Source organism: Culex quinquefasciatus, chromosome 2 (assembly GCF_015732765.1).
Source record: "Culex quinquefasciatus strain JHB chromosome 2, VPISU_Cqui_1.0_pri_paternal, whole genome shotgun sequence".
Classification (NCBI taxonomy): Eukaryota; Metazoa; Arthropoda; class Insecta; order Diptera; family Culicidae; genus Culex; species Culex quinquefasciatus.
Window position 1 is genome coordinate 77,505,454 of NC_051862.1, and position 19,535 is coordinate 77,524,988.

At 35.6% G+C, this 19,535-nt stretch overlaps 1 protein-coding gene across 1 annotated transcript; it reads left to right on the forward strand.

The window, feature by feature from the left end:
• Positions 1-354: 354 nt before the first annotated feature.
• On the forward strand, positions 355-8,346 carry LOC6048245 (WD repeat-containing protein CG11141). Its single transcript, XM_038256443.1, has 2 exons — positions 355-862; positions 6,838-8,346. Exons 1-2 carry the CDS (start codon positions 665-667, stop codon positions 8,092-8,094), a joined length of 1,455 nt encoding a protein of 484 aa, XP_038112371.1. The 5' UTR covers positions 355-664; the 3' UTR covers positions 8,095-8,346.
• The last annotated feature ends 11,189 nt before the right edge of the window (positions 8,347-19,535 follow it).

The window sequence follows — 19,535 nt, forward strand, 5'->3', positions numbered from 1 at the left end:
TTCACCAAACCTCGTAACGTACTCCGGTCTAACCTATGTTGCCATCAGAAGTGGAAAACACTCCTTTTATACTGGCGCTTCACATGCTCTGGATTTTAAACACGTTGCTAAACCTACCCGAGTTTGAAGACCTGACAAAGGGTAAATAGTTTTGAAAGTTTAACTTCAACATTTAAACTTCTAGTTAGTTAGTTGTTATTAAATAAATGTTAAATAATCATTAATGCTGATTTTCAAACCAATATGCCAATATGGTTTAAAAAAATCCCCCCTAATTTCACCTTTCCAGTTTCGACTTCGCTCACCAATTCCTCTCCATCAGTCACCGCGACAGCTGTTTGTTTACTGTTTTTGTTGCTGTTGCTCTTCCTTGCCCAAGACTGCCTTCGCGTACACAACAAAACACGGAAACTTTCTTCGCACCGCGCAGTCTCTCCAGTCACAGCCCTCCTTTCTTCATTAAAAAAAATTACAACATATTTTCCAACTCGGCAGTGAAAGTGGTGAGCCTCCTTGCGTTATCAGCCTCCGAAAGGTTCCACAAGGAGGTTACCCGTGTTGAGATGAGTCATCGACCTTTAGCCGGTAGCACTATCGAGCGATAAGCCAACCTAACGGAACGAATCGAAGTCACAACAACCTAGTTGGCGGACACGACGCGACGATGGAACTGCGCGAGTGGTCCCCGCTGGTGGGGCTGGTCAACCGGATTCCGGCCACGGTGCAACGCGGGTTGCTGTTCTACGATGTGTCCATCACGTGCGTGGACATGGTGGACGAGTTCTTGGCGCTGGGGACCAACGTCGGGATCGTGTTCTGGTACAACCGGCGGAGTGATACGGTCGAGAAGCTGCAGGGAGAGGTAGGTTGGGTGTTTTCTAGTTTGTTAGGATGGCAGCTGAACAGGGGAAACACCTTTCTTATCAAATTTAGTGGACTTTGCTTAAAAATTACTAGAACTTGCTTACACAGGTCTCGCCTGGTTTATGTCATTGTTATGCAAACTGAATATGCTGGTGGGTGTCTTAACTCCCGATGCAACTGATAACGCCGGATGAGTTATTTTTTTAGTCGCTCAGGTTAGCTACATGCAGGGATGCAGGTCACTTTCCAAACTATCTGCCGAAAACTATTCATTTGAGAAATTTAACTTTTCATCAAAAAAAAAAAAAAAAAATGAGGTGAAAAAACTGTGACAGCGAAAAGTTTTCGCGTCCACACACCCCGATTACTACGATCAGCCTTCCGCAACAATCTTCATCAATAATATGATCAAATTCAGGAAAAATATTTCCATCTTCATTCTGCAAAATAATTTTGGCGCAGTCCTGTAGGATTGTATAAAACGGTGCAGATATAAAACTCCCTTTCCCATCTTGGGACGTGACATTCAAGCATCCAAATTTCGGGAACAAAGCCTGCATGTGCAAATTCTCTCCAAACATTCTTAGAATTTTATTTTCTCAGCGACATTGCTGATCACTGTCTGAACGTCCTACGATCTCAAAAGCATATCCTCTTCGTACATGTTCACTTCCGACAAGAGCGCATCAAAAACCTGATCCAACTGCTCGGGTAATTTAGCTTAAGAGGAGCGACCAACTTCGTTTGTCAGTGGAGTTTTCGTTGATGTGTCATCGGACGAGCAGTTCATTTTCGTTGTCCCAGTTGTGCTGTTGTTGATGAGCTAAACAAATCAGAGCTAGGGTTTTTATTACATCCACACATTTAACTCATGGCACCAAGACATGTCTTTGCGTGATCCTGGCGTTTAACATATCAACTCTTCTGAAACCAGCCGTAAGGTTTTGATGAAATTTTCAGTTTAATGACTGCTTGACTACACCGAAGTTGTTCTCGAACAGTGGTTCCTTGAAATCGTTGCATATAAATCATAAATTACCATAAATCATAATCCTTAGCCTCCATCGATTCCAATTCTTTTGAAAGTATCATTCAAGCTCGAATTTCATTTAATCTTGATTTGATTAATGAATTTAGGAACATTGATGCAAAAAAGCTACCAAAATGTTCTTTTCTGTCCAGATTCAACTCAACTTCTTTTAGATCGAAGTATATTCGTCGAAATAATGGTTTATTTCTTTATTTTTTTTTTCGAGAGACATTGAGAGAAGTAGCATTCATATAACACTTACTGCTAATAAGAGTTAGGTCGTAGGCCTAACTATTAGTTGACCGATGAGTTGATTCTATGATACGGGACCATCCATAAACCGCGTGGACACTTTTTTGGGAATCTGTTACCCCCTCGTGGACAATTGTCCATACAAAAAAATTTTGTATGGATCGTGGACAATCGCCATATCCCCCAAATTGTCCACGTGGTTTATATGGTTTATCAACTCTTCTGAAACCAGCCGTAAGGTTTTGATGAAATTTTCAGTTTAATGACTGCTTGACTACACCGAAGTTGTTCTCGAACAGTGGTTCCTTGAAATCGTTGCATATAAATCATAAATTACCATAAATCATAATCCTTAGCCTCCATCGATTCCAATTCTTTTGAAAGTATCATTCAAGCTCGAATTTCATTTAATCTTGATTTGATTAATGAATTTAGGAACATTGATGCAAAAAAGCTACCAAAATGTTCTTTTCTGTCCAGATTCAACTCAACTTCTTTTAGATCGAAGTATATTCGTCGAAATAATGGTTTATTTCTTTATTTTTTTTTTCGAGAGACATTGAGAGAAGTAGCATTCATATAACACTTACTGCTAATAAGAGTTAGGTCGTAGGCCTAACTATTAGTTGACCGATGAGTTGATTCTATGATACGGGACCATCCATAAACCGCGTGGACACTTTTTTGGGAATCTGTTACCCCCTCGTGGACAATTGTCCATACAAAAAAAAAAATTTGTATGGATCGTGGACAATCGCCATATCCCCCCCCCCCCAAATTGTCCACGTGGTTTATATGGTTTATCAACTCTTCTGAAACCAGCCGTAAGGTTTTGATGAAATTTTCAGTTTAATGACTGCTTGACTACACCGAAGTTGTTCTCGAACAGTGGTTCCTTGAAATCGTTGCATATAAATCATAAATTACCATAAATCATAATCCTTAGCCTCCATCGATTCCAATTCTTTTGAAAGTATCATTCAAGCTCGAATTTCATTTAATCTTGATTTGATTAATGAATTTAGGAACATTGATGCAAAAAAAGCTACCAAAATGTTCTTTTCTGTCCAGATTCAACTCAACTTCTTTTAGATCGAAGTATATTCGTCGAAATAATGGTTTATTTCTTTATTTTTTTTTTCGAGAGACATTGAGAGAAGTAGCATTCATATAACACTTACTGCTAATAAGAGTTAGGTCGTAGGCCTAACTATTAGTTGACCGATGAGTTGATTCTATGATACGGGACCATCCATAAACCGCGTGGACACTTTTTTGGGAATCTGTTACCCCCTCGTGGACAATTGTCCATACAAAAAAATTTGTATGGATCGTGGACAATCGCCATATCCCCCCCCCCAAATTGTCCACGTGGTTTATGGATGGTCCCTACATTTGGGTGGGGCAAAAAAAATTTAAAAATAGTGTAAAAATTTAAATTTCGAGCCATGGTATCAACATTTTAATGAAAAAAGTGTTTTAAAATGCATTATACACCTGTCCAGTTGTTTTGCCATCATTAGTTTCCAAAATATCTAAGTATTGACGAAAATTTTTTTTTTGCGAAAAATAAAATTTTTACAGTGCTGGAATTTCATAAAAATTCAAAACATTTTTAAACAAGCCTAAACATGCTAAATATGATTATCGATGCAGAAAAATGCATTTTAGATTGTTTTCAGTTTATTAGACTTCTATTTTCATGGAAATTTTGATTTTTTTTGGATTTTTTTTTGCCCCCTGATTTTTCAGACCAATTTGAAAGGGGGGCGACATAAACTTTGAAAAATATTTGCAACGGCCTTACTAAAAGTTATAACATTTTAAAGAAAATAGGGTGAAAATTACAATCCATGCGTTTGAGTGTTAATCGTCAAGCCTTAGGGTTAGTGAGTTTTCCTTGGATTTTTTAAGATTTCGCGGACAGCGTGAAATACGTGAAATTCCACACTTTCCGCGTAATCCCGTGTAATTCAAGGATTTTTGGAAATTATTGAACAAAAATACCAAATATTTGATCCCCAATTTTTTATGTGTTAATTGAATATGTTTTCAATTGAAAACGTGATATTCACTTTTTGAACTCTTAAATTGAGCTCCAATATTTGAAAGGAACTAAATTATTGAATTACAGTTGTAAAATTGAAGTAAAAATAATTCTAATAAAAACATATTTTATTTTCGGATTCGTCAAAATTTGATCCCAAAATGAGGAATGCAAGATTATAGTTTGTGCATGTAAAAATGGGTAAAGCATCATTTGATACTCTTAGCTTATAATAAAATAAAAAATTCTTCATATTTGATTTTTATTTTATTTTTTTTCTAAATCCCCTTGTCCCTGGTGCGCGGTGGAGATGGGAGCGGCCGGCAATGGACGGCTGTCATGGTGGTGAGAATCTGGTTCAGGTGGAATTGGTTCTATTCCCAATTATCAATCCTAAGCAACTTGGGCTTAGACAATCATCACATCACATGGCGAAATCCAGTCTGCAATCCGCTAAAATCACCGTCTCCTAGCGAAGCGATTTTTATTTTGTATTTTTTTAACGGACAAAAGTATTTTTTTATTATTTGAAATGTTTAGTGAAAATAAAAGTGCATTTTACTGAAAAAAATGCATTTTTCGGCATTTATTGTTACTTTTGGCACGATTGGGTTCGTTTTAAATCATTTTGAATATTAGTGAAATTTCAATGCAAAGTTTAGCATTGAGCTTTTTCGTTTTTTTTTCTGCTAAAAATTATAAATATTTTGAAAACTAACTTAAATGTTTAGTTGTGTATCCGTGTACTAACTGTCAAATTCTCACAAACTTTGAAGTTTTGATTGAAACCTGGAAATTTTCAGCTTAAAAAATCACTTAGTTTTGATGCTTTATATAAATATAAGTACACCACAATATTTCCGGTTGTTCACAATAGATTTTATTAGTTATTATCGAGGTTTTTATGATATTTTTCACGCTCCGTGAATTTTCCGTACAATTTGGTGATTTCGTATGGGTGTTCCTCGTGAAAACTGCATTTTTTAGCGTGAGCCTAGTCATGTCTATCTGATAATGCGTCTGAGAGGCATTAATTAGCCCAGGGGTGCCCAACCTTTTGGCCCTGCGGGCCAGATCTGATTTTTCTGAAGCAGTGACGGGCCGGAACCAATGTTTGATAAAAAATTGAAAAAGTAAACATTTTTTTCATAAAATTATTCTTATAGGTTCTTTTTATGTAATCAAATGAATAAACTAGTGTTGAAAATAAGAATCAAAACATTGAAAAATGTGTTTATTTCTTTTATTTTCATTTAGTTTTTTTTTCATTTATTGTTATTGGTTTTGTAGATTGCTATTCAATACCTTGATATAATTAATTTAAAAATTAGTAAAAAAAATGGCAAAAACATTCAAATTTAACTGGTCGTTGCAAGTTTTTTTTGAAAGCTTGATTGCCAACACAACCATGTATAAAAGAAATCAATGAGGCTTGACAAAAACTATCTAAACGAAATTTGGATCCAAATAGGGGAACAGCATCTAATTCCAGCGTGCCTCTAATGTTGACAGGTCAGAACTTTGACATTCAATTAAAGCTCATTAAAAGCGTTTTCAACTGAAATCGAGTGATAAATAGCTCAATAAGAAGTGAGCAAGCAAGTGTCTATCAAAAGTTTTGCAAAATTAGTTGTTTAAATAGTGAAAATCAGCAAATTGGATGGAGTTAGGAGCGAGTGCTTAACCTGCCAAAGATACGAGAATTTCCCCTAATTTGGATCCAAGCGTAATGAAACAAAAAAAAAAGTTTTTGCGTTGTTGTTCACCTTTATTGAAATATATTTTATAAAACATTTTAAAAGATTTTAAACAAACAAATTTTAAAACGTGTAGAAAAATATATATTGAGTAGTTTTCATGGTTAGTTCATTGAACTTCTTTAAATTATCGAAGTTTATGAAAAATATACTGAAGAACGTGTCATATATTTAATGCTCCCAGATTTATTGACTCATTTTAACATTTCAATATTTTAAAAATATTTGCAGCTATTTTTTCTTCGGTCTTAATAATTTGCTTTCAAAAAGTTTTTTTTCAAACACGAGTTTATCACTGAAAAGATGTTCTGAAAAAAACGATATTTGAATTTTAAAATCAATTTTAATCAAGTTCCTAAAAAAAGAAAAACTTCAGTTTTATTTCACATTCTCACGAAATGGATAATTTTATTTTTTTAAGCCATTTTTCAGTTAATTGATTAATTCTGAAGTCATCAATATAGAAATGATAAGAATTAAATTCAAACATGAAGAATGTTAGATTTTGAAACAAAAATCTTTGAAAATACAAAGGCAAAATCCAAATAATACGTTAAATTAGTAACATTTTATAGCAAAAAAAAAAACAAATAAAAAACCAAAATTTTTCTCGTTAAATTTTTGCTTGCGTGAATATTTAATCTCATGCTTATTTTTTATTTTAAACACTCAGTTTATTTATTGAATATTTCATGAACAGTCCATGAACAGGGCCGGTCATAGAACATTTTTGAAAAGCCGTCGCGGGCCGGATGAAATGGCTTCACGGGCCGGATCCGGCCCGCGGGCCGGACGTTGAGCAGGCCTGAATTAGCCTCTTCCACAATAAGAAATAAGCAAATCTAGATATGACTAACAAGACCAATATCGTTTCGCTTCTTTTCCAGGGCTCCACCCACTTAACCTGCGTGCGCATCATCTCAACGGTGGAGTTTATGGTGGCGGCCGGATGTCGCCAGGGCAGCGTCAACATCTTCCAGATCCCGAAGGAGGCCCCACCGGACGTGTGCGCGGAGCTGTTGCTCAAGAGCAAACCCACCGAACGGTACACGGTTCGGAACATTCACCGGGGCGCGATTACGGACTTGGTTTGGAGCAAGAACGGGATGAAGTTGTTCTCGGGGGATAGTTGCGGGGTGGTTGCGTTAACCGAGATCAACTATCAGGCGAGGACGTGCGAGTCGCGGGAGATTGTGAACGAAAAGTACGAGGTGGTGCAGATGTGCTTGAGGAAGGACAAGCTGCTGGTTTCGACGACCTATCGGACGGTAATGTGCTCGCTCGAGGATGCGTACAAGTGGCGCGTGACGCAGGTGGGGAAGAAGGATCGGAAGATGTTGAGTCACTTTGGGGCGGTGTTTCACGAGTACCACAAGCAGCAGCAGGTCGTGTGTACGAGGTCCGGGTTTCGGCTGTGGGTTGCGGATTCCGAGGGGGACGTCGCTCAAACGCTCATCTTTAAAGAACTGATTAAGCTTCCGACGGTTGAAGTTCCTATCCTTAACCCAAGCAAACATCCAATTCGCATTCCAACGACCTTTGGCACGCTGCACCCATTCCAGGACCGGTTCCTCCTGTCCGTTGCAAACGACATGTTGTTCGTACTAGATCTAGACCAAATGAAGGTCGTCGCATCGCTCACGCGACTTCGCAAAATCCTCGACATATCCGTGCACAAGCACGAAATCCTCATCCTGGAAAGTGCCCGCTCTCTACTCCGTATTTCCACCCTTCCCGACAGCAGCCAGGCCACGATCCTGTACAAAAACCTGGACCTCTTCACCGCCAGCGACGCCGACAGTCAGATCGCCCCAGCCGACGAGTGTCTCGAAGTCGCGCCTCAACGAAGCACCACCTCCACCTGCGAAAACCATGACCAAGACTCCGTGGACGGAGTCGTGCCACCGCCGGAAGACCATCCCGCCGCAGCGCCGACGGCGGAATCGGTCCACCTGGTGACGCACCTGAAAAAGCTTGAACTGTTCGAAACCCTGAACGAGCTCAAGTACGACGAGTCGATTCTGTTCAAGAGTGGGCGTAAAACGAAGCGGAAGCACAAGGCGCAGAAGGTGAATCCGATCGTCGAGATTGGGCAGATGGCGAAGGAGGGTGGGGCGGAAAATGGGGAGAAGGACCAGGAGTAGGAAGGGGGAAGGGAAGTAACGAATGCGGAAGCTTGTTTTTGTGATAATTATGGTTTTGCTTGTGCTGAAAGTTATAGGATGTATGGATAATTACGATGAGTTGATACGTTCCAGTCAGTTCGGTCAGATCGAAGAGCATATTGTGTGCACGCGTACGCTTGGGTTTTCACGTCAAAAATTGTTTAAATTTGCTGTTATTTGTTATTGCCTGTATGTAGGTGCTCGAAAAGAAAAATCAATAAACATAACTATTGAAAAATGCTGTGTTTAAATTCATTAGAGAAATGTCCTTATTATAACAATAAGACAATAAGACCTTACAATCTGCCAATGTTCATGTCTTTGCAATACATGATAAATAACGTGATGGGTGTCACTAGGGGAGTTTGGGGTAATATGGACAGGGGGGGGGGGTAATTTGGACACCCCTTTGAAAATCACGTTTTCTTCGGATATAAAGTGAAAACGGCAATTTAAGTGATAAGGCTAGTACTAGTAATGGCCTAGGAGTATGGACAAACCAAAAAAGTTGGAATAGGTTAAGTAGTTTTGGTGTAATATGTAAAAGTTTCCAAAGGCCGGTTGACACTGCCTTAAATTCTAATATTTGAAGGTTAGGAAATATGGTTTTGCAGGGGTTATATGGCAAAAAAGTGGACATTTTATGTTTAAGGGGGTTACTTGGACGTTGCTTGAGATATGTACGTATAAAAATTGTGCATTTTATCCATTTTTATCATCAAAAATTGCAATTTATGATAGAATATGCTATGGGGGTAATTTGGACATGGCTTGTGGGGTAATTTGGACATACCTGAAAGTCTACCTGTCAGGCAACAAAAAAGTAACTTTCATGGTTGGATGAGTTTTTGAAGCGATTTAGATAAATTTAGAGGGATTTAATATGTCAAAACAATCAAAAAGGAATGTGAGCAATGAGAAAATTCACAAAACCCCTATTTTTTAAAATTTAGATAAATTTATTCCAATATTCGAATTGATGAAAATCTGATTACTGTATATTTGGCGTTCAACAAGACTCTAATGTTGATTGCTTTTAATTAATTTCTTTGACATTTCTAATTTCTATGCTGGTTTACAATAATATTTAAATTTGAAGGGCTACAGAATGTAAAATAAAAAAAATGATATTTTCAGGCTAATAAATTCTATATAAAGATTGATTTATATAAATATAAACGATACCTTAATCACTAAAAACTATACTTGTGCCTAATCCAGAATCAATGTTTAAATCATTTCAGTATTAATGATTAAATTATGTATACTACACTGAACTATTTGTTATCTTCCTATTGAATTATAGTTCTTTCACAAAATCATTATTTAAACCTTTGATGAAATATTGTGAGCAAAACAACACTTCAAAATATAAAGCAATTACAAAACCAGGACAAAAAACATGCTCAAAAAATCAAATGTTAAACTTATTCTTCAACATGTGCCCAAATTACCCCTCAAAAGGAGTTCATATTACCCCACAAGGTATGTCCAAATTACCCCACAAGGCATGTCCAAATTACCCCATAGGGGTGTTCATATTACCCTCGCACAAAAATGTGGAGGTAATTTGGACACCTTTTAATTTTTGCGATAAAAATTGGTTTTTCATCAAAATTTATCGAAATAAATTACATTTTTCCATCAAATAGGAGAATTACCCATTTTAAGCCTAATAAGCGGTCTTGTTTGAATGATGCTGAATAATCTGGAGTGTTCCTTGAAATTCAGTAACCAACGTAGTACACCAACGAGTAGAGCAACTTTTTGTGATCATTTCTGTTTATTTTCACTTTTATTAAAAGTTATGCTATTCCTTTTACAAGCATTTTAAAAAATCAGTTTCAATAAAATATATTCATAACAATTTTGAAATTCAACCCACTTTGGAACGGTTCTTTCAAAAAACCAAAGTTTAAAAAGAATCGCAGATCTTTTTTTGTGAGCCATGGTTCATTCGCTCTCTTCAATGAACCGGCTCTTTGAGCGGCTCGCTCTTTTTCACCCACCTCGAGTATTTACTATATTTTAACACAAATTTCAAATCAAATTCAGAATCAAGAAAGGAAAAAAACAAGAGTTCTAACTTCAAAAGGAGTTCACAGTACAAAGTAAATCAAATTTATTTCTGTAATTTGGCTTAATTTATAAAGTACGTCACGCTAAAATCAGCCAAAATTTACTCAAATCCATTTTAACCCTTTAGAAAATGAAAGTTAAAAAAAAAATAAGAAACTGCTTTTTTTCTGGTGTCATCCTTGGAAACGAACTAGATTTTCAAAAAATGTGAATTGAAGATTTTTGTTTAACTTCCATTTGGATGAAAATAAACATTTTTGTGCATCTATTGTGAAATTGTCTCAGGAACACGAATATGATGAAATTATCACCGAAAAAATTGATCTAAGGTGTCTCAAATTTTTCTATTGGAAATTGAATTTAACATTAAAAAAATACGTCAAAATTGTTTTTGCATGAAATTTTGATTTTTTTCCAAAAATCATGATTTTTCAAAAAATTATAACTCGTTGGCAGATTTTTGACCAGGTTTTTCTATGGGTCAAAAGTTATTATTTTGGGAAATTGAGTTTTTGTGAAAAAAAAAGTTTATAAAAAAATCCAAAAAAAATTTTTCCTTCTATATATTTTTTTCTCAATAGTCCTCAACAATACCTACAACTTTGCCGAAGACACCAAATTGATCAGAAAATTCACTCAAAAGTAACAGCTGTTTGAATATGTACGTACCATCTCTATACGGCAAGCTGCCAAAATTGTATGGAGACTTGTATGGGTAAACCAATGATACAAAATAGCATATTTGGTCATAGGGTAGAGAATTATGGGGGTTTGAGTGTTGGAGAATGTTGCAAAAAGATATTAAAGTAAAAAAAAAAACAATTTTTAACAGTAATTTGAAAAAGCTATGAAAAAAAGTTAAACCAATTCTGGATGTTTATGACTCATTTTGAAGTGCTTCAAAAGACCTTTCGAATGTATCTTAGAGAGTTGGAATTGATGAAGTTTTACACAAACGCGAGCAATTTTTAGATTTTTCATGTTTTTTGGACCTCAAACTTTAATGCCTGTTTTACCCCACTTCCCATTGTCGTAGAGGGCTCATATTTGGCATGAGTTCATCTCATGTATAGACAAACAAACGCTGAAAGTTTCATCCAAATCGGAGCACCTCGTTACGACATCTAGAACAAACCAAGCAATATTCACAAAAAACTGCCTCCTTAGCCCTTTCAGGTGCATTTTGAATTTTAAAATTAAATTCAATTTTGCCTAAGCTATAGCCTTTTCAAGATTTTTGACGTTTTTGAACTGTCAAACTTTGTGTCCCGATTTGCTCCATTTCCTGTTGACCTAGAGTGCTCATATTTTGGCCAGATGCTAGTTTCATATGTACAAACAATTTCAGGAAGATTGCTGAGGTCGATGCGAGATGGGTATGCTTTGCTCGAGGACTCGCTCTTAAAACGGGTATGGAAGAAGTGTGTTTGTATGTTTGTAGACGTGTTTGTATTTTTGGGTATTTGGTTTTGGTTTTGGTTTTGAGAACATAATATCTCGATTTGTCCTTTTCACACCTTATGTTAATGCCCAATGAAGTAAACGGGATACACTAAATATTTACATATGCTTATACTGCCGCTCGAAGCTACCCGAGCAGGGGTAAATAACACGGGAATGCCAAATTTTGGTATTACTTGGGCAAATAACAGCGACCAAAATGTGCCCTTGGTTGCCCAGTAATAGATGGTAAAATACCATGAAATCATACCAAAGTCTTGTATGTAGAAGGGCACAACAATACCAAACCATGTTATTCCAAGGGTAAAATAATATCTCAAAATAAAACCATTTCAATACCAAGTTGAGGTCTTCTGGATTTTTGAACATTGCTTGTATACCAAAACTTGGTATTGCCATGGTTTTAATTTTAGGTATTCCCGCGCCCTTGGAAAATCCAATTTTGGTATTCCTGTGGTCTTCCACATACATGATTTTGGTATGATTTCATGGTATTTTACCATCTATTACTGGGCAACCAAGGGCACATTTTGGTCGCTGGTATTTGCACAAGTAATACCAAAATTTGGTATTTTCATACCATTTTTAGTGCAGCAGTTGCAGTTAGTGAAAAAACGGAAATGATCCATATGCAACAGCCAAATCTACTCACCTGATGATTCCATGTTGTTCTTAGTGATATTCTTCACCACACCGAATGCATTTGTCATTGATGAACGGCCTGTGCTTGAAGTTCTTGAAGCTTCTGAAAAATAACAAGATTGAAAAATAAGTGTTATTAAAATGAAACTGGATTGAAATTCGCCAAAATTCAATAATCTTTCGATTGACTCGTTTTTCAAAGTATTTGGTTAAAAATTTCAAAAATTTAAAAAAAAATCGTAATGGGTACATCAAAAAATGTTATAACCAGCTTTAACATTAAAAAAAATATTATCTTGTCAAAATTGGTAAAAAAATTCCCATAGTTTCAGAGAAAATTGATGAAACCTTTCAATACCAAAATAATACCAAAACATGCCATCCTGACTTGAAATTTTCCACAATTTCAAGTCATTTCTGTAGGGGGTATATCAAAAATGTTTGAAATCAAGTTTGAAATTTCTGGTTTTCAATGAAAGCATTCGCTTTGAGACATCATTTTAGCGCAAAATTAATTATTTTGTCAAAATTGGTCAAAATTTTCCCATAGTTTCAGAGGAATTTGATAAAACACTTTAATACCAAAATAATACCAAAATGTGCCATCCTGACTTAGAAAATTTTCCACAATTTCAAGTCATTTCTGTAAGGGGTATATCAAAAATGTTTAAAATCAAGTTTGAAATTTCCGGTTTTAAATTAAAGCATTCGCTTTGAGACATCATTTTAGCGCAAAACTAATTATTTTGTCAAAATTGGACAAAATTTTCCCATAGTTTCAGAGGAATTAGATAAAACACTTTAATACCAAAATAATACCAAAACATGCCATCCTGACTTAGAAAATTTTCCACAATTTCAAGTCATTTCTGTAGGGGGTATATCAAAAATGTTTAAAATCAAGTTTGAAATTTCCGGTTTTCAATTAAAGCATTCGCTTTGAGACATCATTTTAGCGCAAAATTAATTATTTTGTCAAAATTGGTCAACATTATCCCATAGTTTCAGAGGAATTTGATAAAAATACAGTAATACCAAAAGAATACCAAAATGTGGTGTTCGACCATTGACAAATTCTGCAATTTTGCAATATCAAAACAATACCTTAAATTGGTATGATACCACATTTTGCTCTTGCATAATCCTCAAGACAAATTTTAAAGGGTCCAGGAATACCAAAATTTGGTATTGATACCAGAGAAAGGTATTATTGCGCATTTCCCTTGTTATTTATCCATGCTCGGGTAGTCCGTCCCATATGTAATTTCGTCAATTTTGAGGTAATGATGCAGTTTGGTTCAAAATAATGTAAACTATCAGAAAAACCAATAAAGTGTAGTACTTTGTTCTAGAAAGCCGGAAAAAATCCACTTTTTCGTGAAATTCTAACACGTAACCTTATGGGCGGGACAACTTTGACACGCGTTTTTCTCGGCTTGTTGTTTTTACATATGGGACGGACACGATTAGAGCGGCAGCACGGGTATGAATCTTCGAGCAATTTCAATATGGCGACTTGTATCAGAAGAAAGTGAGGCATTTTCGCTAGTTCTCATTGTTCTGTGTTCTGCGTGCACGTCCGCAAATATCGACCACACACATACTAACACAAAACGCCACCAAGAGGCAAAAGGTGAATACGAAAATTTTTGGCACTTTCGTTAAAAATATGCGGTTTTGCAAAAACAAATAACAAAACCAACTTTTAAGTGTAGTTCGACTGTCAAACTTGTAATTCGTTGCTGATTTGCTCGAAAATTTGTTAAAAATAATAAGTTTTTTTTAGCAGCACCCCTTTTGGACGGACATTTCTGTTGTCACCTTCTGGTTCCTTGGATTGGCCATGGAAAATTTCACAGTGTAATAAACAGGGCAGCTACCACCACGTGGCGCCACTGTTTCGAATGAGAAAATGATACAGGTTTTTCAGACGAGTTTCAATCCCGTGGCGGCAGTATAGGACATAATAAACAAAAAAAGTCTAGATATGTAAGTGACTTCTAAAATGTAGATGTTTTTTTGCTTGAATTAAAAAATGTAAGATTGGAAGTTTTGCAAAACCTATGAAATATATACAGATTCACTCTTCTTTTTTATAAGACTTTAAGAATTTAAAAAAGGAGGGTAATTTTTAATAAGTGTTATTGAACTCATTGAGGTTCACTTTTTTTTTCGTTTTCGAGGTTCACTGTTCTGTTTAATGTAATTTAAGACAAATCATAAAAAGCAGGGAGATTTACCCTTCTTTTTATAATTTTCGAAAATATGTGTACAAAAAGGATTAAAAATTAAACAATTAATTAATTAATTAATTAATTAAATGAAAATTAAAAGGATAGTTTAGAACATTTTGTAGAGTTTCCTACTAGAAACATTATAATATCAGAATTTTACCCTTCTTATTTCATAAGATTTGAAGCTTTGAATTTTAGAAAATTTAAGAATTTGAAGATATAAATGAACAAAAAAAGTCAATCTCAAAGATTCATTATTATTTCTCATTGCTCATAATGCAAATAATAAGTTAATTTTTTATACGGAGTTTTGAAGTTATTATAATATAGGAATTCGAATAGATCAATGGATCTAACACCTAATTCCACCTTATAGTATTTTTTGTGTTTTTCAGTTTTCACTATATGGGAAATTAGTTGTTAGGCACACCGATTCTATTAGGGATAGATTTTTGTTAGTTAGAGTAGTTTGTTTGAAATGCGTAAGTAAAGTTTGTCACAATCGTCACTTATGTACCATTCTAGATCCGGGTTGAGAGCTGTGATTGGCTTGTTGTGGACGTTTCTCGGAACTGTTTCATCAAAACCGCCCAAAGCCTTTTTTTATCGCACCGCTCGATATCACTCTTGAACTACGGGTTTGATTGATGGCTATAGACTGCAACAGCCCGATTTTGATTGCTTGATGTCCAAAGCCACCTCAACTAGTGCTGTATAAATTGGGGCGATTTGGTGGTTTCTAAGACAGTAAGCTTCATACTTCCATATCATCCGTTGGTGAAATTAATTGCTTGAGGAAAAGTTCCTTTGGATACAAAAAAAATAAAAAATGTTGAAGTTTTTACTCGTGCTCGCGATTGTGGTCCCAACGGCATTCGCCCAACACCATGCCGTTGTTTGCTGGCCGCATCCCAGCTGCCCGCTCGTGGACGTTGTTCAAACGTTTTTGCCCCACGTGGACTGTGGAAAGTTTTACAAGTGCAACAAGGGCATCAAGTGTGAAATGAACTGTCCCCCTGGATTACACTGGAGTGTCGCCCTGGTGCGCTGTGAGTGGCCCAATATCGCTTGCTGTGATCCCAGAATTCCTTGCGAGGGAATTCCGTCGCCACCGATTCCAACAGTTCCGGTGCCACCAGTTACGACAGCGGCCCCAATCCCGACCATTCCTGTGGACCCGAACCCAACTACCGTGGGACCGATTCCGACCATTCCCGTGGACCCCATTGACCCAACTCCAGTGGGTCCAACTACGGTGGGTCCGATTCCTACCATTCCTGTGCCTCCAGTCAGAATACTTTATTAAGATATGTATAAAAAGCGTTACTTTGCGCAACTGTAACTGGTTGTGACCCTTCCTCATAACTAAACGGTGTTTTAATAAAATTATATCTCAAGTAAATCGTTTTGCATTACTAGTTTTGCCATACAAGTCTCCATTAAAACTGTATCTTGGGAAGGAAATTTTTGATTGATTTGGTGTCTTTGGCAAAGTGGTAGGTTAACATATGATGGGAACTGTTCAAACCAAAATCAATACGTTTTAGGTCAAGCGTTTAAATGAAAAAATCAGTTTTTTTTAAAAGCACCACCACAAAAATGCTGAGGAAATTTCCACAAATTTCCGTTTTTAACGGAATTTATCAGAATGCAGGTTGCTGAGAGATGTTCGTTTAAAGTTTTAATGTTGAGAAAAATGGGTTTTATATTTACCAACAGGTAAATATAAAAGTTGCATGAAATAAAAAAAATGTTCATTGAGAATTTCGGAATCATCAATTTTTCTTTTTTATTGTTTTAAATTCCTTCATTATTTATTGGTAAATTTTGAAAAACAGTTCAGCAAACTCAAATCTCAAATCAAAAATAAATAAAATTATTTGCTCTACAGCAGCGACTCTCAACCTTCTTCTAGGTCGGTACCCCCTGCCATGTAAATCAAGTAGGCCCGGTACCCCCGTTGAGAATCGCTGCTCTACAGCATTGCCTTGGCGATCCCAATTGCGAGATTCCTACTCGAAACTAGGTGTCCGAAGGCTTGAGGCAATTGCAACCCTCAACCCTGCTTACCAGCGACTCTACCGAGGCAGGAACCAGGGAGACGACTCCTACACCTGGACTGAGCTAACGACCTAACCTCGAGGTCAGACAAATCTCGTTTCGAAAAATGCCACCGGGTCCTTCTGGGATCGATCCCAGACCGACTGTGTGAGAGGCAACCAGATTTACCCCTACACCACGAGTTCCTTGCACTTCTACACTTGCAATAAAAAACATAATTGGCAACAATGCCAAGCGATTTGAAGAAGATTAACAAAAACAAATTGCGCAGGGGGAACTCGTCAAAACGTGCAAAACAATACAAAAAACCACTTTGGTTGCAAATCGCTAACCATTTTGAAAGTTTACTTTTTACTGACTTTATAATTTTAGCAAAAATTTACCGGTAAACTCTTACGTTTAGATGTTTTTGCCAAACGACCCAATAAATGAAAAGAAAAAAAAGAAAATAATAAATCGATTATTGCATGATTTTGGTGCACACATATTACTTGTCTGCTTTGATTTAGCTGATACAATCGTAATTTTTGGTTTTTGGATTATAAGGGGAATACAGTCGACTCTATGGATGTCAATATCCTAGGGACCGTCGTGGAAGAGAAGCATTAGTTAATAGAACGATGCAAAATGAAGACTCGATTGAAATTTTACGATTTTTGATAACCAGCTATGGGAGAGAACTGGAGAGAATCATGGAAACTTCCAGCTAACAAAAACAAACAAATGTCAAACACCCTTCAATGCCGCGTATCTCAAAGAAAAATGTCTAAGCAAGCCATGAGAATGTGAAATATTGACAATCGGAAGAGATTTTTAAAGCAAAATGAATCCAAGGGACCGCCGAGGAAGAGATCTTTCAAGGTTTCAGTTTTACCGGATTTATTTTCATTTTGCTCAATTCCGGTTACACTCAACACATTCAGGATACCGTAAAACGGGGTGACTTTGATAGCCGGGGTGACTTTGATAGGTTAGAGATTTTTTTTTTTTTGCAAAATGAAGAGTACAAATAAAATACGTACGGAATTGTATGGAATCATACTGACCGGGGTAGAGAAAGGTTCAAGGTACTTCTAGAAGGAGTTTTCATGAAAAAAGTTTAAAAAGTTAGCTATAATTAAGAAAACGTTGATGAAAAGCATTATTTTCATATTCTCAAAGTGTCATAATTTTCTCAATGAACATGACTTCAAATCGGAAAACGGATTGCATTTTGTAAACGAAGTTTGTAAATAATAAATATCATTTGTTTTTGAAATATAGTTCCACAAAATCTTCATATTAATAGGCATTTTCAGTAGAACAAATTTCATTCAAAATGTGAAAACTTTTGATTCGTGCTTCAAATTCAGTTTAAAATACAATATGAATCGATAATTATACAAACAAAACTATTTTTAACAAATTTCAGGCAAAATTCTGACTTTTAACAATTTTTCCTAAACTTTATAAGTATTTTGTTAAAAAAAGCTCATAAACATAAATATTGATTTTTTTTGTTAAAACTATACCAGCAACCTTAACAATGGTACCTTCGACGTAAAAATAACATTTGAACACCTTTAATAACCTGATTTTAACAAAAAAAAACTATGACTATCAAAGTCACCCCGGTATTCAATATAAGAATTTTCAACGCAACTATTTTTTTAAACACTGTATTGAAAACACTTTTTTCAAAAATAGTACATGGACCTTGTGTGGCCTACCCTAGTACATATTTTAAAAATAATAGTCTTGAGATAACCCTTACCAGTTGGAAAATATTTCAAAAATAAATTTAAATCCTATCAATGTCACCCCGGTTTACGGTATTTGGATAATTTAAATGAAAAGTTAAATAAAAAAGGCAAAAAAAGGTCAAAATAACATAAATTCTATTAAATAAGTTCGAAAATTTTTAGGGTGGTCATCACTTACTCCAGGCAAAACTCCCGCTTATTTACAAGACTTTATTTGATCATTACTTTCACCTGATACTATATAATCAAATATAATTGTATGGTTCGATTTTGCGTTATCATTAATTTGAATCCTGGTGATGTTTGAAAGAGTAAAATTACAACGACTTTTTTTGTTTTTTTTTTCCTTAATGAAGAGATACATCAGAATCTTGTTTTTTTGCTTTGTTTTGTTTCATTTTATATCGTGCGTCCTTTTCGCTTGCTGCAAGATTTTGCTCGTTTGAAATTAACCTTTCGAACGTTTGATTTCTTTTTCGTATTTTTTTTTGCTGCTGTCTTCAAATGTTACAATAATTGTGTTTTTTTAAATGTATTTTTGTATTTTTATTTTTTTCTTGTGGGGAGTATTTTCTGCTTATATTTAATATATTTTATCTTTCTCACTACATTCCAAAGTTACGCCTAGAAGTGCTAGAGCCGAACATTGAAATAATTTATCTTTGGCCTGAAATTTACAATATTTTCCACGTCTTGCGCCTTTATGTTCCGGACCATTTTCCTCGAGATTTGCTGCTGCTGGTTTTGCTGTTTTTTGTGTTTCTGTTGTGCATCGTAACAAAATATAACTGGTTTGGTTGATGTTTTTCGTATGATTTTTGTTGCCTCAAGCTATTCGAAACCAAAAATGAAGTAAAATGAGTTTAATCGGGTTTTTCAGGGTTTGGTTTATTTCTATTTTGAACTATTGTTTTGTATCATATCTATGGCTATTTCTTCATCTGTGTTGCTGTGTAAATATGGATTCATCAAACAATGCAGTAATTTGATCTATTTTATTTTTGCTTAAAATTAGACCAATTATTGCAACCTTCAATGACGTTTGAGCTAGCTTTATGGTATTCTAATAATAACATGTGGCACTGTGTGGTGGCAATGTTCAGTGAGGTAAAATGTTACTTAGGTGAAATATTTTTAAGAAAAATATTTCACATAAGTAGATACTTCACCAACTGTTCATTGTTTTAGTTTGTTGTTCTTG

Bases quoted from the DNA above. Each gene is read 5' to 3' on its own strand.
- LOC6048245 (XM_038256443.1), top strand. From the start codon at position 665: ATGGAACTGCGCGAGTGGTCCCCGCTGGTGGGGCTGGTCAACCGGATT. The intron at 863-6,837 runs GTAGGTTGGGTG...CTTCTTTTCCAG, and splicing joins TCGAGAAGCTGCAGGGAGAG to GGCTCCACCCACTTAACCTG.